The sequence below is a fragment of the Juglans regia genome, chromosome 8, assembly GCF_001411555.2.
Source record: "Juglans regia cultivar Chandler chromosome 8, Walnut 2.0, whole genome shotgun sequence".
NCBI lineage: Eukaryota > Viridiplantae > Streptophyta > Magnoliopsida > Fagales > Juglandaceae > Juglans > Juglans regia.
Genome location: NC_049908.1, coordinates 16,517,922 through 16,543,428, shown reverse-complemented (window position 1 = coordinate 16,543,428; position 25,507 = coordinate 16,517,922). Strand labels below are relative to the sequence as shown.

The window sequence follows — 25,507 nt, the reverse complement described above, 5'->3', positions numbered from 1 at the left end:
TTTATTAGATTTTGGTAAAGAAAAGAAAAAAAGTTAAATACGAATATTATAAAATTAAAATATTATTATAACTTATAATATAATTTTTGTTTTAGAATTTCAAAACGTTGTATATTTTTTTTGGTTTTGAAGTTTGAAAAAGTTATAATAATTAGTCAATGATAGATGAAAAAATTTCAAATTTCAAATTAAAAAATGTGTTTTGAGTGATATTTGGGAAGAAAATTATGAGAAATTTTGAGATGAGATGGTTTATATTTCCAAACAAACCCACATAGCCATGTTTGTGAGAAACCAAAAGTCTCTCTTTAAATTTGTCACCTAGCCTCGTTGATTCAGGTACCCCCGCCTGTTTGCCTTCCAAAAATCTAATTTTAAATCACCACTCGCAAGCATTAGGGTAGAAAAGCACTCGCTGGAACTCAATCCTCTTCATATTGTGGAGGATTGAAAGCATGGAGAGCATATTTGCGTCAGGATTCTGGAAGGAGGATTGATTTACCATTAGGTTTGTTTGCCTGCATCCAGCATAATACTCCCAATGCTCCCTCCCTGAGCATCTAGAGTATTGTGGGTCACAACGTAGTGACAAATTTAGAATTAACTTGATAATTGAATTTCAATATATAAGAAATGTTCTTTATTCTAAATATTCTAAATTTTATCATCTCTAATCATACTGACTGATGTGTAACATGTTAAGTGACTTTTAAGTGACTGATTTATAAAATCTTTTTTTTTTTTTGGGAAAAATGAGGTCAAGTCTCTTATTATTATAACCTCACTAAGGTGGAGGAAAAACCATGATCACAACGAGTCATCTTAATCACAAATATAAGGAATACCAAAACAATCTAAACGAACAATTTCCCGTAGCTTTCCTTGCACCAAATCTTCACTTATAAAATCAAAAGTTCTACCTATCACTCCCTTTTTCGCCAAAAAATCTGCAGCCATGTTAGCTTCTCTAAAATTATGTTGAAAATGAATTTTGTGCATCTCTACTAAAGTTTTAATCTCTTCCAAAAAATTTCAAAGAAATCAATATTTGCATATCCCGGAAGTTAGCCATCCATCACTACACTTGAATTAGATTCCACTAATACATCTCCCAACCCAAGAGATTGACACAAACGAAGACCATCAAAAAGAGCACAACACTCAGCAATAGTGTTCGTTGCATGCCCATAAAAATGTGCAAAACCCGCTATCACCTTCCCCCTTGAATCCTGAAGTATTCCCCAACCACCGGATTCCCTAGATTTCCACAAGATCCACCATCAACATTAAGTTTAATCCAACCTCTATCCGGTGGTGTCCAAGTTATTAATCTTGGCAACTTCCAACAAACAGGGACCATAGACCAATTCAATTCCTGCAAAACTAGAAGATCATTAGCACCCATCTTTTTAAATTTTCTCAAGCCATTGGAAATAGCTCTTAAGTTCACTTTCACTACTCTCAAAATTCATTTCCAATCAAAATTTATTCCCTCCATCCGAGAAGCACATCTAAGCCTCCAAATAGCCCAAGAAATTATAATAGGCAACACACCTCGAACCCAACCAACCTGTGAAGAACCTGCCGCCTGCCTCCACCATAGCGCCATCATCCCCTCCCAAGTCAACACCCTTGGCAACCTAATCCCGCAAATAATTGCAAAATGATTCCAGATTTTTTTCGGCCCTTCCCCCTCACAAAACACATGATCTAAAGTTTCAATCTTTGGCACTTCACAGCAATAGCACCTGGAGACCAACGGAATCCCCAACTTCATAATATCCTCATCCACTGATAAAGATTTTCTTCTAGCTCTCCAACAACAAAAAGACATTTTTTTAGAACCAAATCATTCCACAACCATCTACGCCAAGGACATAACTCTCCTTTATGTCTCACGAGCTACCAAGCAGATTTTGTGGAAAAATTCCCATCAACTGATGGAATCCAGACACAAACGTCCGCCCTGTCCGAACGTAGCATAGCCTTCGATTGAACCACTCGCTGCACCATCTGCTCTGGGAGCAAATCACACAATTTCTCTATGTTCCACCCAACCTTAGTCCATACCTCTTGAATCTGCAGCCCCTTATCACCTATCATTGTATATTGTTCTGCCAAATTCCTTCTCCCAACCATTTATCAAACCAGAAACTAGCCTTCCCATTACGAACAACCCATCTTGAATTTTCCAACACCATTGGCATTAGCCACATAATGCCCTTCCAAAATCGAGACCCTTTCCTCAAATTCATAACTGAATAAACATGCTCCTCCCCTACATATTTAGTTGAGAAAAAATTCGCCCATAGCCCCCTTCTTCAATCGGCAAACAAATTTTCTTCCATGAAATCCACTTCCTTTTCCTCTTTTCTACGGATGAACCCCATAAAAAATTGGAAAAAATCCTTTTCAATGCTGTCAAAACTCCCTTTGGTAAATTTAACACTGAAAGCATATGTATAGGCATGCTATTCAAAACATGTTTTATTAACACAATTTTCCCACCAAAAGAAAGAAGTTTACCTTTCCACCCGGCAAACTTTTTCTGAATTATAGCAATTATAGCATCAAACATCTGTAATCTCATTTTCCCCACATGCAAAGGAATCCCCAAATAAATACAAGGCCAACCACCTTCCTCAAAACCCAACATTCTTTTTAACTCCACTTTCCTCTCAACTGAAAAATTAGAAGAGAAAAACATAGAGGACTTATGAGGGCTCACCCGCTGTCCTGACATTGCCTCATATAACTAAATCACCTCCAAAAGTCTTCTAACTGAAGCTTTACCACCATTCAAAAAAATCAATAAATCATCCGCATACAACAAATGACTCACCATTGTTCCTCCACAAGAATTGAAAGGCTTAATCCTTCCCACTTGGAACTCCCTATTTAATAGACGCGAGAAAACTTCTTCTGATAAAATAAACAAGTATGGAGATAGAGGATTGCCTTGACGAAGTCCCCATGAAGCCTTGAAAAAATCTCGAGAGCACCCATTCAACATAACTGAAAAAAATGGAGAAGAAATACAATTATAAATTAAATTCCTCCATTTATCCGAGAAACTCAACCTCTTCAATACCTCCAATAAAAACCTCCAGTTGACCCTGTTATATGCCTTGGCCATATCAATTTTAAGCATAACATTCCCTCCTCTCACTTTCCGATTCATCCCCTGCACCAACTCTTGAGCAATAGCCATATTATCAAAAATGCTTCTCCCCCTAATAGCAGATTGCTCCTGAGAAATAACTTTATGCAATAACGAAACTAAACGGAACACCATTACCTTCGATAAGATTTTATAAATCACCGAGTACAGGCTAATAGGGTGAAATTGTCCAAATCCAACAGGTTCACCAAGTTTAGGAATAAGGACCAAATTAGTAGCACCAAAAAAAGTGATTAGCGGCTTGCCCTCAAAAAACTCAATGGCCATCTCCAAAATGTCATTTTTAACAATATCCCACGCAATAATAAAGAAACTAGCCGAAAACCAATCAGGTCTTGGGCGGCTATCCAAAGGAATAGACCACAGTGCAGATTTTACCTCTTCCATGGAGGGCTTCATGAGTGAGGCTTCATTTTCCAAACTTGAAATGGACGGCGTAAGCAAAGACAATGTATCTTCATCTCTTTGCGTGCCTTTCGTAGCCAACAAATTCTGGAAAAATTCCACCGCACCAATGTGTATTTCCTCCTCAGATTCAAGCATCTCCCCAAAATCCAACCTCATCTTCTCCACCCTTCTATTCTTCTTTTTAATACGCATTCAAAGCATGAAAAAAAGCCGTATTCGAGTCCCCCTCCATTAGCCATTTAATTCGAGATTTTTTACAACCCAAAATTTCCTCTCTATGCAACCATTGCAAATGCTTTTGTTTACAAGATAAAAGCTCCACTTCAGCCTGAGGAGAGTAGTCAGCCACCACCGATTGCTCCAGCCAAACAATATGATCTTCGAGAGCTTCAACTCTCCCAAACACCTCAACATTTCATTTCCTCAAAGCCCCTTTTAATAATTTTAATTTTTTGCTAATTTGCACTATTGGACAGCCCTCAACAAAACCATCCCAAACCTCCTTAACAAGTGGCAGAAACCCCTCATGAGTGCCCCACATCCTCTGAAAACGAAATGGCCTACCCATCTTGCAACACTCACGACCCAACGACACCAACATTGGCGCAGGATCCAATGATGATCTCGGAAGATATTCAACACGCGCATCACCCCATAAATTAATGAATTCCACATTAACCAACACTCTATCCAATCTCGCCTAAATACACCTCACACCACTTCTACCATTACACCACGAGAGTCGATTCCCTACCATAAGGCAAATCAATCAAACCACAATGCTGAATACACTCATTAAACTCAGCTTTAGCACAAGGAGCTCGCATAATCCCACTCACTTTGTCTTCATCACATCGAATAATATTAAAATCACCCCCAATAAACCAAGGACAGCTACTCGAATCTTGATTACACAGAAAATCCCAAAGCTCCAATCTCTTATTACAAAAAAAACTAGCATAAACAAACGTACCAAAACTCGCAAACTGCCAAGGGTAAACCAACCACTCACAGCCTGATCCGTCATCAAAACTAAGTAAAAAACAAGGTCTTCATCCCAAAAAAGCCACAACTTCCCCCCAACCTCAGCATTATTTACAAAATTTGGTGATTTCATCCACTGTGCCCACCGGCAACATTTATTCTCACCAAGAAACGGTTCTAAAAGAGCCACCACAAAAGGGCGACGTTTATTCAAAAGTCATCAAAGCCTACTCTTCAACGAAAGAATTCCCCTAACATTCCACGTCAATATGTTCAACATAATTAAAGTGATTTCTTTGAGCGAGTCCGTCGCTCCAAAACCACAATAGATTTTTCTTTCCTTATACCTTTAAATTTCTTTATAGGAACATGCAAATCCGGATACGAATCAAAGCATTTAACTGCTAGCTCATTCAATTCATCTTCAGGTTCAACATCTGAAATTGCTCTCCCATTCAAAAATAATCCTTCTTCTCTACTCCCTTCCTCCCCAAAACAATCCCCATCTTCCAAACCTCCCAACTCAAACTCCAAAGACTCATCAATAAGCTTTAGAGAGCTTCTCGGGGACGCACTAACAACCACTTCAGCGTCCTCTGATTCCCTTTCCATCAACTCACCACAGCTCTTTAAACCAACCAAACGTTTCTCATTCAACCCAGCCCCTCCCTCACACACTACCACTGCTTCCGTCAATTCCGACCCAGAAATAGGGACCATGCCTTCACCTTGAATACTTAATCGCACCTCACCATCAACATCAACAAACAAAGAGTATTGTGCAACCCTCTCTCCACCTCCTTCTTCCGCAATTTATTAGCTTCCAAGATTTCATTCCGACGCATCCCATTGTACACCCCGTCCGCCCCATTTTGTTCCACAATTGGCTTTTCTTGCTCCTTAGTATTCACCATTTTCCACACCTTTTTTGCCCCTTCCAATTTTCCCACCTCAACTCTCGTCATTTCCTTTTTACTCTGACTTCTCTCTTGCTTTTTACATTTATGAACCAAATGACCCTGCTTCCGACAGTGTAAGCAAAAAGCAGGAATTGTGTCAAACACAACCTCTTGAAAATGACTATTTTCCAGCCCTGGCGTTCCTAGCCAAAAAGAATGACGTAATGGCTTCGAAACATCAACCTCCACACAAATTCGCACAGCCTCCGGACTAGTCACACACACCGTCACATTATCCCTTATCAAGAAACGCCCAAAACCTCCACCAATTCTTCTCAAGATTGACTCATGGAAAAAATTAGGAGGCAATCCCGACAACGTAATCCATAAGGGAACCCACGGCGAGTCCTCATCTACAAAATCCGGTGTCCAGTGTGAGACTCTATAAGGAACCCCCTCTATATTAGAATTTCCCCGTGCCATAACACTGATAAAATCCTCCTCATTTAAGATACGAACAAGAACATTCCTCGGATTTCGCAACTGCCCAACTACAGGAATCGTTCTCATTCCCCGATGATTTTTAATAAAACCACAGACTTGGTCCAGAGATGGCCTTCTCTGCAGAAATTTTAGAACCACAGAAAATCTGAAAGGCTCCGCTGATTGCTTGATCTCAGACTTTGAAAACAGGAAAAACATCTCCTCCCCATAAAATTTTGGCTCCTGAAATGGGAGCACCACTTCTTGAAGCATTTGAGGTCTTGATGCTACAACGTCCACAAACGCACGTGACGTAACAGAACGTCCATCAGCCTTTCGATTTGTAACATTCGCACCCTCCCTAGCAGAACCATCACCCCTACCCTGTCCTCCCGCCCTAGATGGAGGCCCCGCCGCAGGGCCGGCAGCTAGGACCATCAACGAAACCCTACTCGCCTCTCCAAATCAGAGAGAGAGAAAATATACCCTCCACATCAGGACTAAGAGCCAATGCAATATGCTTGATTTATAAAATCACTTAAAATATGTCACATCAATCATTATAAATAACGATAAAATTCATAATGAAGATGATAAATAATAGTGTAGGAGAAGGCTGATCAAAGAGGTTAGTACTCTTTATTTGGGCATAATTATACTTGCAAATCATAGTAGAACTCTACCTACGTAGACACTTGACATGAGAATGTCCAAATGAATCCTCAAAACAAGCGATGTAAATGCTCATAAGCCTGAACATCATCCTTCACGAAGGTCAACCCAATACCTCTCATTTACCAAATCGCAGGGAAAACAAACTTTACAATTAAGCCATCAACCTCCTCATGGCAAAGCCACCTTTCCTTGAATGGGTTCTCGTCTTCATCGGCACCTTCGCTTGCAATATTTATCTCTGTTCTCAGTGTGGCGTTCATGATCTTCAGATCTGAATGTCCTGTCACCTTTTTTTTTTCTAAGAGACTACGGTTTTCTTCACAACAATTCCCATTTTGAATAATTTATAGATTTATTAGGTGCCAACATAATTCTCTATTAAATTAGTTGCAATAACATGTGACAAATATTACTTATAAAAAAAAAAAATACCACTCAAAATTCTAATATTTGTAGGAGTTCGTGAGAGCAATGGCAATTGAATAGTTAAAAAAAAATTATTCATACAAATCTCGAATAGACAAGTCTCGCATAGTATCTATGTAAAAAAATGACCCGTCCACAAAAAGTGTAAAAAAAAACCTACTATTTTAAGTGGAATCTACTTTTTTACAAAAGATAGACTTGTCTATGTGAGACTCGTACTTAGTATTACAAAGTTGATTTGCAGCGGAGGTAGCCACTAAGTTAGCTTTGAGCTACAATGTCTGATAAATTTGTTGGACACTAAAACTCAACTAAAGGCATTAAACTAATCTATCTCTCACCCTCCCTCCCTCCCTCCCTCCTGGTAGTAGCTTTCTCCAAGTCTCCAGTTGGCACAATCATTCACCATTTCACACATTCATTCTCTTTCTCCCCCTTCTCTGCCTTCATACAATGTGTGGAATATTGTAAAAGTTATTTGCTAGAAACTGGGTGATGTTGAATCCTGTACACTCTCAGTTAATGTTTGGCCATAAATTGCAAGCTCTAAACAGATAACTAAGAAGCAGTTAAAAAACATTATTTTAATAGTTTAGATAAAGGATTGGGAGCATTTGAAATAGGTTAGGCGAAATTAGATATAATAAATCATTTATCCAGCCAAGTTAATGCAGTTTATAGTTTCTGGAAGAAGTTATTTTTAAAAAAAAAAAAAAACCAAACAAATAAATTAGCGTCTTCATTGCAAATGGTAATATTTTACAGATATATACATATAATTATGATTCACACTAACAACACTAATGCTAGAATCAACATCATGAAACTCTCACTGTTAAAGCTACATAGACTATTCAAAGACAATTCCTAGACTAAAAATTATAGATAGAAATACAAGATTAAGCAAAGAATCTAATCAAGAAAAAATGACTAACCCATCCCTGCCGCCCCATCAGAACACTAAAACTATATGGTTCTTTTCAACTGTATCTGCGTTTCCTACTTGAGATATCAGAAGCCTGACTTCGTGAGCTTTACCCGAGGTTTTATATTTACGTTGTCGAAAGGCTTTGCCTGTTCTACGTGTATGTAATCCCTAGTCTTGAGAACCTGCAATAGAGTGAAATTCACATCATGAATGAATAGTATTTTTCTTATCATGCATTGAAAAGAATGTGAATTCCCTTTTTTTTTCTTCTTTTTGGTGGGGAAGGGTTTTTGCAAAACCTAATTTAGAAAACAACACTAAATTTAAACGCTGCAATATGTTATATAAAATTGTTCCCGTTTTGGAAACAATGATTTTCATTGCAGCAGTGTCTCGTCTGAGAAATCAACTTTTCTCCTTTCCCAATATACCAGAAGTTGAGGTCCATGTCCAGTTCCCCCAATTTCATTTTTATAGAAAGGTAAGTAGAATTTAGCAAACAATCAAAGTAGAACTAACCATCAAAACTAGACAGTGACACTCATTGCTTAGGGGGCAATATACAGCTTCTAATGGCAACCAACCTGCCATGTCACCCACTTTTGTCAAAGAAACATTCCATTTTATAAACTCTGGCTTTGAAACCACCTTTTCATTCCACATAAGAAATCTACAAAGCTCCTTTCTCTACCAGAGGTATCCGCTAGGGCTGCTACCCGCCTTATAAGGGCACATAGCCCCCCCCCCCCCGGGCTGCTCTCACCCTTCCCTGTTGAACGGGCAGACAGATTGGCAACACATCATCCGGTCACCCCATCAATTCATAAAAATTGTAGCACAAGTCATCCAATCCAAAAATCGCATTAACCATCCAAAACGGATCTGAGAATCTGCCCACAACCACAGTTCTGACCGTAGACCATGAATCTCAATGTACACAGACTTGAGACCATGGGTCTCAGTGACTACGGAGATGCAGCTGTGGGTCTAGGGTGGAGATGTGGAGAAGAAGAGAGAAGAAAGGAGAAGGAGAAGGAGAAGAAAGAAGAAATGAAGAGGAAGAAGAGGCGGATAACAAAGGAGAGCTGAAGAAATGGGTGAAGGGTTCTTTTTACCTTATATAAGTAAACTCAGCGGGCAGGTGGGCAGGTGAAAACCCGAGAGTGGGTACCCCAACTGCCACCTGCCTGTGTGGTAAAAAAGTTTATACAACCTGCCCACCCCGCCCGTTCTCTACCGGGAAGGGTCCAGGTGACCTGCCCCACCCCTAGTATCCACAAGCACGTACAAGCATCATGCAAGTTTCAATACAGAGGCCCATAGGCCATACAGGAATGCAAGTGCACATTAAATCAGAATCTAAAATTACAAATATAAATATCATGCATTAATGCATGCAAGCATGCTGTATATACATTCAATATGCAAACGAAAAAGTGAGCTACAAGCTTCAAATAAAAACAAGCAGCAGCTACAGTATATTAAAAAGAGAGATTAAGGTATATAACACTTCACCACTCAATATATCCCACATTTTGAGCAGGTACCGTTCAAAATCTTCAATAATTTTAATCCTGGAAAAGTCGATTGATACTACAGAAATGGTTCTCATTCTTTCTTTTTCCTTTTTTTAATAATGTAGCATATACTAAAATTGTATGATCCTTAAGTTCTCTCTCTCTCTCCCTCCAACCACCCACTCCCAAAAAAAAAATAATACACCCACACTTCCTTGGGACAAGGGTTTTTGCAAGGTCTCGCAACTATGTTGTTTCACTCAACATCCTCTCTAGACTCTAGCTTTTGCACTAGTGGAGAAATGAACAGCAAGGATTTTTGTGACTTCAGAAGATTGTTGTAAATTTAGGGTCCCTTATTTCCCAGTTTGTGATCCGTGCACAGCCAGCAAATGAGTTCTAATTACGATGAGAATATAGATTAGTCAAGGATTCAGATTAGGAATTGTTTTTCATAGCTTTCAATATGGACTCAGATGTTGTATTGTTGGAGAAGTAGAGAATTCAGATCCAGGATGCAGAACCCAAGCCTCTCCCTCTCCCTCTCCCTCAAGTCAACGATGAACTCAGCATTGGAAGGAGTGGATTTGGGTTCGGCTTGGGTACAGTGGTAGTAGAGTCTAGTGGGTCTGTAGTGTGGATGGATGGCTTCTAAGGGCAGAGATCTTCATCTTTTGCATGCATATACACAAGCAAATACGTTTGTTTGGACTTCCAATACCAAAACTTCTATAGATAAGAAGCACTCCCACATTTCATCATGTATATGATTTGTAATTGTCTAGTAATCTGCATCATGTATTTACATAGGATCACCAAGAACACAATACCTTAATATTTTTTCTACAGTTTTGCTGAAAACTTTTCAGCAAATCTTTGAAGATATGAAAGCAAGGTAAAATATAACTTCAACCAGGAAAGGTTAATAATAAACATACCAGTGTCTCAAAAAACATCCTTGATGCTTCCTTACGAGTTTTACCAGCTAATAGATTGTCCATGGCGAGGGTCTTTCTTCCATGTACAGCTTGCTTATCAAATAAAGTCTGTAGATAATTGGCGACGGCCCTAATTTTTTAAAAAAAAAAAGGAAAAAAAAAACATTGAGTTGTTAAAGTTGGAGTCAATCGATATAGAATGGCCTGAAATCTGATTCAGGGCATCATAAGCAATTTAAGGATAATAAAGGAAGTCTATGAGACTAGTCAAGTTCAAATCAGAAGAGTAGACAAGGGCAAACTTTCTAAATATTTATTGAAATAGGCATAGCCCAAGTACACACAACTGGAAGAGAAATAATTGGAGGATTCCAGTGATCTAAACATGCATGCAAAAAGACTTCTATCAGAACTCCTTACAGAACCTTCAACCCAGTCATCAGCCTATCTCGCTATGTATTCAATCCAGGTTTGGGGTAAAACCTAGCGAAAACCATAAAACCAGACTATTATACAACTTAAGACCAGTGTCATGACATGCTGCCCAAGCTATTGGGGAAAGGGATTTGCATTCCCAAGTTCCAACAGGAGAATTAGCCACCACATCCTATCCCCATTCCAAAGCCATTGCTAATCGAGAGTTTAATCAAGATAGTAACCACCGTGGGTAAGCCCGAATACACCATTATGATTAGTATTATATTTTGGCTAGACTTCGAACAAAAACCCTGTTGCTACCATAAAAAATTAGTGATATAAACAGGCAACAGAGTCTAGAAGACTATTGCCCCCAGCATTAAGACATAAAACAAAACACAAGATGCATACCTGGTGCGAGAAGACCATCCACTGTTCTCAAGAAGACGAGTTTCTTCAGCACATGGCATACTGTCATCATCTTCTTCAACTGCCTCATCATCATCTACATTCAAAAATTCTAAGAGAAAGGAAAAAGAACATATATCAAACAGGGAAATCACAGGGCACAAATAAATGTACAAGCAGTAAAGATAAGTCTCTACAATAAAACTGCTATAAACTTGTAAAGCTCCAAGGGAGGCCCAAAACACATCTAGGCCCTACCGTCCCTATGAGACAGAGAGAGGTGCTGGCTGGCCATAAGCAATTCATAGGTTTCTCTAACCCCACAGCAACACAAATGAAAAACAAAAAGTCAAAGTAATTCCTCCGTTTTCAGATTCTAGAAATTATAAAGCTAGCACAGGTAACTGTACACCAATCTCATAACAAATTTATGAAAATGTATTCTACTAAATTCATAATTTATTCAGCCAACAAACATCACAAAGTACAACTAAAAATCTAGGACAATATAGAAATTCAGAATTGAGCACCAATGACAAACAAAAGAAAGAAAAGTTGAACCTGTATCATTCTCAAGAGTGACATCTTCATAACCCTGCAACATGTACCCAAAGGTTCTCTTTAAAATATGTAAGAGAATAAAAGACAGAACTTTCAGATAATATTGTGAAATTACTCTTATCATATAAGAGAGCATACTCGTAACATGAAGATGTTGTGCATGACAGATGCAGACTAAACTACTACCAAATTAAGGAATAGTAAATTGCCAGTTGATCACGTTTTATGCAACAAAAAAATCACAAAATAAATGGCAGACAGTGTATTAGAAAAGTACATGTCTATGCATTCATGTGTAATTTAGTATAGTATATAGGTATCCAAGTTAGATTAGACTGAAAGGAGATTAACTCAGAAAAAGCATTCTGCTGATGGGAAATGGAGGCTCATTGTGTACCTTTCATTGATTATGTATATAAGTTTTTTCTTTTAATTTGATATTGTTGCATTTACTTCCGAGAGGGAAAATTTTTTGTCAACAAAAGAATTCCCATATAGTTGAGTTTGGATATAACTATATTGTTTTTATATTTTTTTATTTACTCCAAAGAGGAAGAATTGCTCGTCAGCAAAAAGTTTCCCAAAGTGGTGACTGTTTTGGCACTGACAGAGCCAGTGTTGAGCTGTTGATGGTCAAGATGCAAAGATGGCAACAGAATGTAGTTGCAATGTCTAGGTGGTTGCAAGCGTAAGTGTGGCAGAAATGTCAAGTGGGTGGTGTTATACGGAGAATATGACAGTCACGATGAGGAGGCAAGATGCTCGTGATGGCACCCGTCAAAGTTTTGCTTTTCCTTTTTTAGAGGTTGAAGTTTTCATTTCTAAAACATTTTTTCCCTTTTATGCCTGGAAATTATTTTGTAAAACACTTTTTTCCCTTTTATGAGTGGAAGATTAAATTTTCATTAAGCAAGCCAAAATTCACATTAGAAATATGCTTAGCTTTATTAGAACCAGTTTCTATAATCTTATTAGAACCTAACTGAAGTTCCTTGACATCTTTCTGGTTAAGGAGTAGTTTCTAAGAGTTTAGAGAAGGGGAAAATAAGTAGAGGGAGAAAGAGACATGGAGCATGGAACAAAAATAATGAAATCAAACCCACCGTCCATGTAGTGCCAATTCATAAGACATCTTTAAAAAAGGATAAGGTCTACAACTTACACTGCGATCTTCATTGCCAGGATAGTCAAGGGCAGGGATTTCTCCATCCATGATACTAGGTGGATCAGCTTCCTGATAGCCAGCATTTACTTGACCATTCAGGGAAGCATTATTCACATCCAAAGGAAGTTCAACAGAATCTGGACAATCTATTTTACTTTCTCCACTCCACATAAGAGGGTCTTTAACATCACAACCCAAGTCCACAGGCAGGACTACTTCTTCATTGACAACTCCTAGCTTATTATTTTCTGCTTCCTCCAAGGTTTGGATACCATTTTCAAAAGCTAGAATATTGTACTCACTTGCAAGTGAAGCTTCTAAACCATCAGCAGGTTTAAAACAATCTGACTGAACATGTTCTTCAATTCCTACATTATCTTGTACAATTTCAATGGACTCAGTTACTTTCCCATTGCTTATATCCACCATTGAAGCATCCCCCTCGACAGTTTGAGCATCCAATTTCTTATCAGGTGACATGCATGATACATTCATCCGTAGGCAAGCAGATGCATCATTGGTTTTATCAATGAGAGCTGGCCGAACTGCTAAGTCAGCTGTCATGTTGCAAATATCTTCGGCAACAAGATCAGTTGGACATGATGATTCAAGCCTATTAACAGTAGAGCAATTTATGCCTTCAGCAACTTCAACATTCTCTCTCTCAAATTCCATTTCAGTGATCTCCCCAAAGGATTCATGTTGAGAAGTTTTAAGCTCCTCGACATCAGAAATTGCCTTTATCTGACCTTGAGAATCAATTCCATGACACCCAAAGTTAAAATTGCTGGCCTGATGCCGCTGACTAGGACTGGAAATGTCAGCAGGTTGTGCGTCTACATCACATCTCACTACCACGGATTCAGAACTTCCATTCATTCCACTTTCTTCAGCGACATATGGCCGAACGGAAGATTCTATATCCTTCGCTACTTCTAAAGAAGTATTGCCTTGATCATTTTCAGAAACCCTGGTTCTGCTCAGATCAAATGTCTCACTATGCACAAATATCAATTCAGCAGACATACCTGAAAGATATACAACAAAACCCCAGGTACATTGTAAACTGATGGTTAAAACAATTGCATAAGCAGATCTCAATTAGTCGCTTAAAACTAACAAAATCAACATAACAACAAAATCAAAATAAATGAGTTCAAAGATCTTGAAACAGAAGCTGCACTATATGAACTCATGAAATGTATTCTTAGTCAAAAACTCAACCTGTCCAAGTGTTCACCCCATTATTTTGGGGTCTTCTATGAATCCTCATTAACTAATCAGGGTCCGCTATGCATCCATGTTCAGTGAAATTCTTACAACAAAACATTGAATATCCACATTTCAAAAGTAACCATTTATATCTATCAGCGGCATAATTAACAGGCACAGGCAGGCAAAAGAGTGACTAGTGGAAATCTTAAAACTAGATATGCGACTGGTTAAGCAATATCCATCTCAAGTTAAACAATGCTACCAAAAAAAGGACAGAGAGACGGACAAAAACAGCTAAAATAAATTAATAAATAAACTAAGGCGAAAACAGCTCTAGCATCTTTCATCAACAAGAAGGAGCTCGTCAGTAAACAAGAATGAACTTGATTGAATCTTTAGCACTAGGAACTCACCAGTAGAAACGGGCTCACTAAATATTTCATCCTCCAAGAATTGTCTAAGAATAGTTGAGATCTCAGGGAGTGTGCAAGGAGCTTTCTTTCTAACACGACGTATGTCTTCAGTATTTGTCAGCTGTTCACGAATTGTACTAAAGAAAATAACAAAGTTGATTAGTTGTTACTTAAGAGACCCAAGAAAATACTTAGAAGTTAAATACTTTCTTTTTTCGTTGTGGGGGTTAACAGTTAGTTTCACTACAAAATATCAAATCAGGCAAGCTTAGTTTGATATTAAAATGGAGATATTATTGTATAAACAATATTAAAATACTGGCATTGGAACTAGAACTATTCTAGCATTCAAGGAATAGCTATCACAAAGAACCAGACTTGACTTGCATCCTACATATGAAAAAAACCACCAATGTGTTCCCACAAGTGAACATATCATATTGAAACTACACAGGGCATGGACAGCTTGGTCAAAGAGCATAGCCGAGGAATTAATGTAATTCCCCAAGGGCGGCCCAAGCAATATATGGTCCATACTCCAAAATTACTAGTCAGTGGTATAATTCAAAACCCATTGGAATCATTACAAAAAGCGAAAACTTCTCCCTACCAAGCAATGTACAATCCCGTACACCACCTACAATCACCACTCAGTATGGGGTATCACAATCTCCCCCCTTTAAATTCCCGACATCCTTGTTGAGTCATTTCATCATAGGTGGCATGGCTCAAGTCCCACACTTCTGGTTGGATAGGCTTTAATAAAATTTGTAATGCCCCACAGGAGGTCCAAGCCACATAGGTTCACAGTCCAAAAGAGCTAGTCAATAGTAAGATTGAAGCCCCATTAGAATCATTATAAAGAGCAAGAACTTCTTCCTCCCAAGCATTGTGAGATCTCATACACTACCTACACTCATCACTCAGTATGGGGTCTCCCAATTAACCATCCCTATCACAACAGGTCAGGATATTTCTTTTAATCTGATACAGTACGTACGACTTCCTTAGCCTTGCCCTGCAGCACCTAATTATGTGGCAAGGAAATTCCACTTGATCTGAAGGTAACTGGATAAACTCTAAAAAAGTTTTGAAATAAAAAAAAAAAAACAATACTCACTTTCACTAAAAAAAAAAAAAAAATTAGAGCAGTTATCAATATGGCTAATTTATGCCACACTATGGATGACTCCTGACTGTTAAGATGCTAAGGTATATCATTCGTTCCTTGCAGTGTTTTGGAGGGCAGGGGGAAATAGCCAAAATGGAGAGTAAGAGAACGATAAGCAGTTCGGTAGGTAAGGGAGGGGGAAAAGCCACTTTCGACAAAATTGAGAGATCTTTGTTTCCATATTGAGCTCCCTACTGACTTCTGTTAACCAAGAGATAGAGAAAAAGTTCATGAAAATAAAACAAAATAGAATGTCTATATTTTTCTGTTTTTCAATTATCTTCATAGAAAGAGAATAAAGCACTATAATCTATTTTTATCAGTAAATAATAAAGCACTATAATCTAAGTAGTATCACATCAAACGGGAAAAAACAGATCAACTACAAAAGATGTGTCAGTGGGTTCCATTAGGTGTACCCAAAGTAAAGGACATAGGAAATAGAACATACTCGCCATGCAAGACCATCGTATCATCCATAAGCACTTTCCTCTTCAAGGTGCTAGATCGGGGTGCAGACCGAGGACGTTTCATGGATACTATTTCCGGTGCAGGTGGAGTAGGCCTCATTTTGAAAACTGAAGATTTTCTTCCAACTGAAACAAACAAAATAATCATTTAAGTCGCATCCATATTTTAACTGGAACAACCTTCCATGTCAAATAAAATAACTTCTTTTATAATTAAGAGTTTTATTAATATAAGACTTGGCAAGCCCAAGTACCCATCCCCGTATTTTCCAAGCCAAATAGAATAACTACCGTTACTTCCAGAAAACAATAGGGCAAACTATTCATCCACTCATTCAACAGTAATATTGAAACTACGAAAAGCATGCCTTATTGTAAAGGAATTAAGAAAAAACTGCTTCACACCTAAAATGGAAGACAATAAATCATCATCATCAGGAATCGACTCTGCAGTTCTCTTGGATCGTGTCATGCCAAAAGAGTCCACTGAGTTTAAACTCTGCACTGTTAGATTACTTTCTGTGAAGCTACGCTTTTTTCCTGAGATGATTTTGGTCTCTTCAGCAGCTCCATCACCACCAGCTAGGTCTGCTTTATCTGGTGTAGACTCCACTAGCAAATCATTTGATTTACCAGTGAGCCCCTCCGGTACAGCAAGCAACTTTTCAGGAGCAGGAAAGTCTGAAGTCCCAGAACTATTTACATTATTGAACCGACTATCATTAGAACCTGCATTGTCCAGTTGCTCATCTATCAACCTGGAACCTGCCTGAATTTCACCACATGAAGCAGGCTCTGAAATTTTATCTTTTAGTAAGACCTTATCCGTAACATCATTTGCAAGGTGCCCTTCACCTAAAAAAATGGGGAAAAAATTAATCAGGAGGTACCAGCAGTAGGGTGCACAAACATGGAGGAATGTTTCATGTATGAGTCAACATAGACTTCACGCCACTAGTTTACTAATTAATACCTCCAAGAGATGAAGTGTTAGGTTCGCTAAGATGAGACTTGCATGCCCTAAGCACATGGGATTGATTTGATGGTGTAACCTCAAGAGCAATAGGGTTTAAAGTCTCATTCTCCTTTGGCTCTTGACAAGCATGAGCCTCAAAATTTACAACCTCAGGTCGCTCAGGTGATTCCAATGGGAAGACAGCAGTTGAAACTGCTACTTTGGTGGGGGAGCATGATACTCCCACATCATTATTAATTTCAACATCATTGAGAATTTCGGGTCTTGGAGATGCTTGATCATCTTCTAGATAGCCCTTTGCTTGTAGTGCACCAGTGCTACTTGAAAAGGTTCTATGAACAGTATCCTCAAAATCACAGGTGACATGAGAGCAACTAGGTGATGCAGCAGTTTCATCCAACCTAGCACCAGCGGACTTCACATCAGTTTGATGTACAAGGTGTGTACTAGGTTCAGTGTCTATCACAACTCCATTATTGATATCTTCAACCCTGTCCATACCATCTGACACACCAATGATCCCATCCGAACATTCTGATACCGGAAAAATGGGTTTGATTTGTTCAGTGGGATCTGAAGAGGTTAAAGAAGTTGAAAGGCAATTATCTGGCGCCCTATGCTCCATAGTCGCTGCAGTAGGTTGCATGTGTCCCTGTGGCTTCAAATGTTTGATGTCCAGATCACCCGGAAAGCAGCCATTCTCCTCGACAGTATTAGGATTCAAACCATTGCATGAAGATAAATTTGCCATATCAGTATCCCCAGAATGAAGATCTGACTTTCGGCAAGCATTGACTGCACCCTCCACGGCAACTAATCGTGTTAAATTATGATCTTCTGATTCCATATGATCGTCACAAGCCAGAGCCTCCTGAGCACCGGACAAGTCTGGTTCTTCCAATAATCCAGGAGTAGATGGAGCCTGAGCATTCTCGACCATTTCAGTATCCGTGGCTGGACCAACCTGATTTTCACTGATTGGATGGACACCTGAAGGTTCAGTAATCCCCTTGTAACTTCCATCTTTTGATAAGAGTGTCACTGGTTGGATCGACACCTGTGAATCAGCACTGCAAGCAAGAAATGAATAAATCATCAGGAAATTCGGGGACTGTCGATGGATCAAGCAGCAGAGAATCCTGTCAACAACAACAATGATCTAAAAAGTTACAGCTTCTTGATGGCTTTAAGACAGAACAGTAAATTTATGATTCCTCTCTGTCTTATGTGGCGCCTTAGTCTCTGATAACTCACGGAGGCCAAGACAAGGAGATCTATCATCACCTTAGTTGTTAGCTAGAGGCCCTTAGCATAATGATATTGGCATTAGTAGATTGGGGGGGGGTTTCTTACCATGGTTCTTAATATAACAAGGGTGAAGGAGAAATTCTATCTCACACCTCTTATTTGCAAATGATACATTAATTTTTGGTGATGCAAATCTGGAGCATCTACATGCCTTGCGATGTTTGTTTCTTTGTTTTGAGGATGTTTCACGACTAAGGATCAATTTGGCTTAAGTCTGAGTTACTTGTAATCATAAATGTGGGTGATGTAGAAGGTTTGGCCCAAATCCTTGAATGTAAGGTATCTTCCCTACTTATGGCACATCTAAATCTCCCCCCATGTGTGCATTTTAAAGCCAAGACAATCTGGAAAGGCATTCTTGAAAAGGTGGAGCACTAGTTGGTGGGATGGAAGATGATAAATTTATCAGAGGGAGGGAGAATAAACTCTAATCAAGAGTATTCTCTTAAATTTACCCACCTACTTTATATTTCTATTATCTCTATATGCAGGTGTAGCCAAACTGCATTGACAAATTACAAAGAGACTTTTTTGAGGGTGTTAAGGAAGAGAAGATGAAATCTTATCTACTGAATTGCCCAAGGTGCGTTCCCCAATCTTTGAGGGTGGTTTGGGTATCGAGATATCAGTTAGGTTGAAAAATACCAAATATGAGGTGGGCAATGGATTCAAGATAAAGCTCTTACATGATGTGTATCATGGAGAGCAGCCTCTCAAAAGGGACCTTTGTAGATTTATTCCACATTGCTCGAGCTAAGGATGCATCAATGGCTGATCATTCACAGATTTCAAGTGGATCCCACTAATGGCAAGTCAACTAATGGGAGATGGACCTCTTTAACTCAGTTCATGCTCGGTTGAGATAGGATAGGGAAGACAAAAAGCATTGAGCCATGTCCAAGACAGTTGTTCTCTAGAGAATTGATCCCTCATCCCTATTTTACTAACCTTGCAAGGGCATTTTGGCTAATCAGAACTACATCCACTTCCCCAGGATTCCAACAAACCAAAATCCTACCGAAAATCAATCTAGAGCACGGCCCCCCTAGAGCAGCTTAACTTTAATGCCTCGTTTGGTTACGGAGTTCAGATGAGATGAGATGTTTTGTTGAAAGTTCAATAAAATATTATTATAATATAATTTTTGTTTTGGGATTTGAAAATTTTGAATTGTTTATTTTATTTTATATGGGAGTTTGGAAAATTTGTAATGATTATATAAGATGAGATAGTTTGGTTTTGTGTAACCAAACCAGCCCTAAGTCTCTTTGGGCTAGATTAGGTAATGCCTCGATAGGTGGCAGATTTACTAGCATCAATGTTGGGAAAGCACTAGGTGCACGTATGAGCAAATGCACGCATAATTGAAGTAATGTGAACTTTTTTCCCAAAAATTAATGTATAACAACAAAATATCCATAAAATATAATAAAAAAAATCTTTTTTTAACACTTTTTTACTGAAACATATTTTTCCCATTTTTGATCAGTTTTAGATTTTTTTCGGTAGAAATATATTTTATATGTTTCCCAATTTGATAGAGAATATGCAAATTGCAACACGACAATCAAGTGATCAACTAATTATATAAAAAATAAACATAGCATTTTATATAATCCTCGTGCTTTACAAAATATAAACAGCCATGATATATGATGCCACAATCAAAATAAGTACATGGTTAAATCAAAATATGTCCAAGAGGCAATGACCAAGAAAGTACATGTATTGTAAGTATTGACTTCCTTGCTAACATATGCAATAGAATACAATCCTAAAGTATATTATCATCTTCATCGTTAAGTAGAGGATCATCATTATTATTATCAAAAAACTTGTAACCCTCATCATCCTCTCTTATCTACTTCATCTAAATTACTGATCCAAAAAACACTTATTAGTTAGAACTGTTATTTTCTATATTTTTTCGAAAAGGTACAAAAGTGCACTTTAGTGCTGTAAGCTCACAAAAAAAGTGCCAAAAAGCAAGCATAATGCTCCTTTCTGCCTTGACACTTTACGCTTTTCACTTAATAGCATTTTTACAAACACTGACTAGCATGATGGAAAGGAAGATTTGAGAGTGATCAAAATAGGATCTTATGGAGAATGATCTTGATCTACTTAGGCTTCGTTTGGAAAGCAAACCCATCTCAACTCATCATTACAACTTTTTCAAATTCCAATATAAAATATAATAAACAATTCAACTTTTTCAAATCTCAAAATAATAATAATAATAATAAATAATAGTCTAACAATATTTTATCATCTCAACTCAACTCACTCAGTTTAACATCCAAACGCACTCTTAATGTGATACATAAGGAGAGAGAATTAATTGAAGCTTCCAATACAGCACAAGAAGCATGGAGGAACTCAAAACTTTCTTTTTCAATACACTATACTATTACAAGGCTGCCCATTTATGTTTCTATAGCTTTAGCTTCCATAATTTTCTTAACCATATTTCTTTCTCCACTTAGGTGTTCTGTGTACTTGGATGGTGTCCTTTTTATCATTTTAAAACTTATCATAGATGTTAAAACAAATATGTGGCATAGAAAAATGCACATATGCATAAAGCACAATCATGCCTTGAATCTAAACATGGTTTAAGAAGATATTAAACAATAATCCATACAAAGACAAAGAACTTACTTTGAACCTCCATCATGCCCTGGAGCTACAACCTTGTTTAAGAGCAGCTCCTGTCAAAGTCCAAGGTAAAAAATAAGGGAAACAGAAAAGACAAGAAGGTAAGTCAATACATCCATAAGCAAGGAAAGGCACAAGGAAAAGCTACATACAGAACTCAAAACAAACTAATAACAGGAGCTCCAAGAGAAATCCCAAATCCACCGGACATGGTTACATCTTAATTACCTCATCAAGGTCTAAACCAATCTGAGAAGTGTCACCATCACCAAACCGCTCTGAAGTAAACCGATAGAATGTCAATTTATTTTCATTTGTTCATACATGATTAAAATACATAACATCACACCATGACATATAATGAACCAAAGCACACTAACCGTCCAATCCAAACTGTGATGTTGAGTAAATGACACCCTCCATGGTATCCTGCAGTGTAATCTGTTCCTTTGTACTGACGTGATGATCAACATAATTACTGCAACAAAGTTAAATTTTTATATACCAGTATAAGATCTTACACTCTTGAGCATCAATAGAGTTTCATGATCCAAATGCTAGCTCATGATACATCGACAGATTCAATCACATATCCCATTACAGGAACCTATAATTTTTCTTGCTAACACTATCAACCAAACCAGATGACAGAGCCAGTTTAATTAAATTAAAAAATATTAATTAAAAAATTATTATTTTCTTTTTCAATCAACTTATCCAATCAACAAAAGAAGAAACATTTAAATGGAAAATAGACCTTCAAATAGAAAATTAAACAAAACCACTTTAATTGTACCCCAAGAACCATTGCAACATCCATACCAATCTAATAAATTTGTTCATTAGAAGTATAAAACATAATCTCCACATCTTTAATTAGAAACAAAGCTGGAATATTCTGGAACTAACCCCTGAAATATTTCATTATCTGGCAGCTCAAAATCATCAAGATCAAAAGTCTCTGGCAAGGTGATGGAATGGTATGGTGCAGTAGACTCTTCAGGTGGTAAATCAACAGCAGTGGAGCGAAAAGCTTGCTTTATCTTAAGCAAAGCCTCGCTGCAATCATCAAACAGGTAATTAACCTTTCTAGAATATATTCTCACCACACCAAGCAGAAGATGGCTGGACAACCGAAGTGCAATTGGTACATCAGGAAAAAGAATTGAATCTGCTCAAAGAACATAAACCACAGAAATTAGGAAGTTAAGCAAAAAAATTTATTATCGGATACAGGAACAACTGAAGAAGTCAGCAAGATTTCAAACAATATTTTATTATATTGTGTTATATAGATTCTTCAAATGGAATATTAACTGTCAAAACAGATGTATAAAAGAACTCAGCAAATGCAATCACACAGTTCAGACCATCACAAAAATACTTACAGGGCAAGGAAATTCAGTGACCAATTAAACTGGTGCAGCTACACCACAATTTAATATTAACTGTTTATGTTAACATGGAAATTACCAACAAAATCAAACAGATTTTCGTGATGAAAAAATCACAGCAACACAACAAGAAGAGATCTGAAAGAATAAGAAATCATTATGAAAAGTAACGAGGGCAAGCAGTCCCCCCATGACCTTCATTCTAGACCAACAAGAACATTCTCAAAGAGAGTAATCTTTTCTTTTCTTTTTTCTTTTTTCTTTTTATTGCTAAGTAAATAACGATGCTTATACTTGGATTTACATCCAACAATTTCTCTGAAAACTGTTCATTTACAATGCCCAGTCCATAAATTTATGCATCCTTATCTGCTTAATGGTGGTAAGCAGAGAATACATACCCAGAAAAGAAACATTTGGTTAACGATGTGGATATCATGGCAAGATGAAACAATATAACAAAGTAATAATGACAAAATTATGGAATTAGGAACCCCGAACATGATTTTTTCCAATTCCCAGTAATGGCAGTTCAGGCATATGTGAGGCCAGTGGAATGTATCAGTGGATTTGTAGACACTGTTTTGCAGAGAAAACAAAAAATTAAATGTCTATGCAGCTTAACATAGGGCAGTGACACGAGGCATTATTGTGACAGCAGTGCAAAGCTGGCTTTTACAGTGATACCAATGTCTTTATCTACTCCGCAAAGTGGCTATTGGCGGATTTTTTTTTTTTTTCCAGAAAAGGGTGGACAATAACGTCATTATTCAATCACATGCAGGTGCAGGAAATATCTTAAACTATCAAAAAATCAGGATTTATACTAATGATGTTGCGAGTCATGTGGCAAGTTTCTTGATTCCCTCATATTAAATTCATTGCAGGTAAGCATACTAAAGTTGGTTTCAGGAAACATTTTGATTTAGCCAATTACAATTGATCATCAATAATTAACTTCAGAACAAGGATCGATGAACCCTACAGGTTATGCATCCGTTGGGGAAAATATGCGCAGGAGAACATGGGAAAAACAGTAAAACGAGTCTAAAAAAAATATGTACAAACATAAACAACGAGGAAACCCACTTCACAACCAAGCATATAACCAACTTCCTAACTGAGACAAGTTCTCAAAAAAACCCCTTCAGAAAAACTGCAACAACATTACAACACAAAATTTTCCACCATATCCCATATTTTTTCCATTTTTCTTGTAATTAAGGAAACATTATTTGAACAAAAATAAAGCAATAAGGTTCAAACTTCAATTTATTTTCTTTTCCCCTGCTTCCACAGGAGCCAAACCTAAAAAATATCAAAAGCGTATGAAGCGGGGAATCCGAAGACTGACCTACGGAAACACCAATATCAGTATCGGCAACCTGATTCTTTCGTAGCTTCCGCTCCAAATGCGCTGCTATCCAGATCGTCCCTAGTGGCCCTTTCTTGGCCAATATAAACTGAGAATAAAACATTTCCTATATGTATTCCCCTCACTTCGCTACCGAAACCTTATATTTCATGCAATCAAATTGTCTAAATTATGTTTTAAAAACCCACAAATTCACACCAGTCCGAAATCGAAAACCCAAATTCAAAGGAAATACTAAGAGATTAGCTACTAAGCTTTGTTTCTCATCGTTCAGAATCAAAAACGAACAACAAGCCTTCAACTTCAGCAATTTACATAATTCACAACACTAACCCTGGATTACAAACACGACCAACCCAAATTTCCGACCAAAACACAACTTTCCAGATTTGTCTCGACCCCGAATAGTTCGTATTCATAAAAGCACTCCCGAATTCGCAGGAAAACAAAAAGCCCTAACCACACCTCAGCTACAACCACACCACTTCCAGACCCCCGTCCAAAACTTCAAAACTGAAGAAAACAGCTCCATTCTCGCCAAATTGACCAGAACCTTTCCAAATTCAAGAGCTTGAGAATCGAAGCTATGAAGAGACACAGAAAAGAGCTTCCGACAAACAATTTCGCAGCAGCTATATCAGAAAGCCTTAGTAGAAGTCGCAGGACATTGTTGTGGGTGAGCGTAGAAGAAGAGCAGGCATGTCGTGGAATTCAGCAGCGGGTACTGAGTCACTCGAGCGGACCGAGTCACTGAGTGCGGGATCGGGCGAGTGCACGCTTGAGAGAGAGAGAGAGATGTGAGAGAAAAGAGAAGAGAGAGCAGCGCCCTTTGTCGAGAGAATTTCGAACGTGATAGATGTTAAAGTGTAGTTAAGGTGTATATGTGCTCTAGTCGTGGCTGTGATTGGTTGGGTAATTTTTCTTGAGGCGGGGAATTTTCAAATACAATTGGTCCAAATTTTGAAATAGGATGAATCTTGCTCACTGCAACTTCGGCGTTGAAGCATGTCTAGGAGCCGTCTCTAACAAGCTTGATGAATCATGACCAATTTTGTTGTAAAATATTTAGACCAGTAGAAATTTAACAAGTCTCTATTTGTCAGACAAGTTTTTTAAGGTTTTTATTTTATTTATTAAGTAATGTTATATGCAGTCGTATAATATGTAAGTATTGTACAATTATTTTAAAAAATAATGAAATTTATAATTAAAAAATATTTTTTTTTAATTTGAGTCTCATATTTATTCATTTTTTTAAAAATAATTGTATAACATTTATACACTCACGACTGTAACTATCATTTTTCTTATTTATTTATTCTCATTTATTAGATTATATTATTGAGTTAAATAAGAATTGTTGTGGTTCATTTAATTGAGTAGAAATTTAAAAAAGTCATATAATTTGGGTTGTTTTAAAAAAGTTTCTATATCAAAATTTTCATTTTATCTCATTCCCAAATTTTAATCAAATATAAATACTTTCAAATTAATTATTACAATTTTTTCAAATTAATCATTACAATTTTCTCAAACT

General features: G+C 37.6%; 1 protein-coding gene across 1 annotated transcript; it reads right to left on the bottom strand.

The window, feature by feature from the left end:
* Positions 1–7,769: 7,769 nt before the first annotated feature.
* On the bottom strand, positions 7,770–24,792 carry LOC109000455 (sister chromatid cohesion 1 protein 4-like). The gene is made up of 14 exons (XM_018977320.2): positions 23,950–24,792; positions 22,111–22,372; positions 21,582–21,679; positions 21,430–21,479; positions 21,205–21,254; positions 17,233–18,305; positions 16,665–17,114; positions 16,241–16,385; positions 14,619–14,755; positions 12,988–14,018; positions 11,826–11,859; positions 11,268–11,376; positions 10,440–10,569; positions 7,770–8,166 (listed from the first exon to the last, which is right to left on the bottom strand). The coding sequence occupies exons 1-14, from the start codon at positions 24,071–24,073 to the stop codon at positions 8,068–8,070; spliced, it is 3,792 nt and encodes a 1,263-aa protein (XP_018832865.1). The 5' UTR covers positions 24,074–24,792; the 3' UTR covers positions 7,770–8,067.
* Positions 24,793–25,507: the final 715 nt, after the last annotated feature.

What these genes read in the sequence shown, in the direction of transcription:
- LOC109000455 (XM_018977320.2), bottom strand. Translation starts at nt 24,073, where the DNA reads ATGTTTTATTCTCAGTTTATATTGGCCAAGAAAGGGCCACTAGGGACG. An exon ending in TGATATTGGTGTTTCCGTAG is followed by an intron (nt 22,373 to 23,949) that starts GTCAGTCTTCGG and finishes TTCTTTGAGCAG; the next exon opens with ATTCAATTCTTTTTCCTGAT. An exon ending in ACGATGGTCTTGCATGGCGA is followed by an intron (nt 14,756 to 16,240) that starts GTATGTTCTATT and finishes TATTTTCTTTAG; the next exon opens with TACAATTCGTGAACAGCTGA.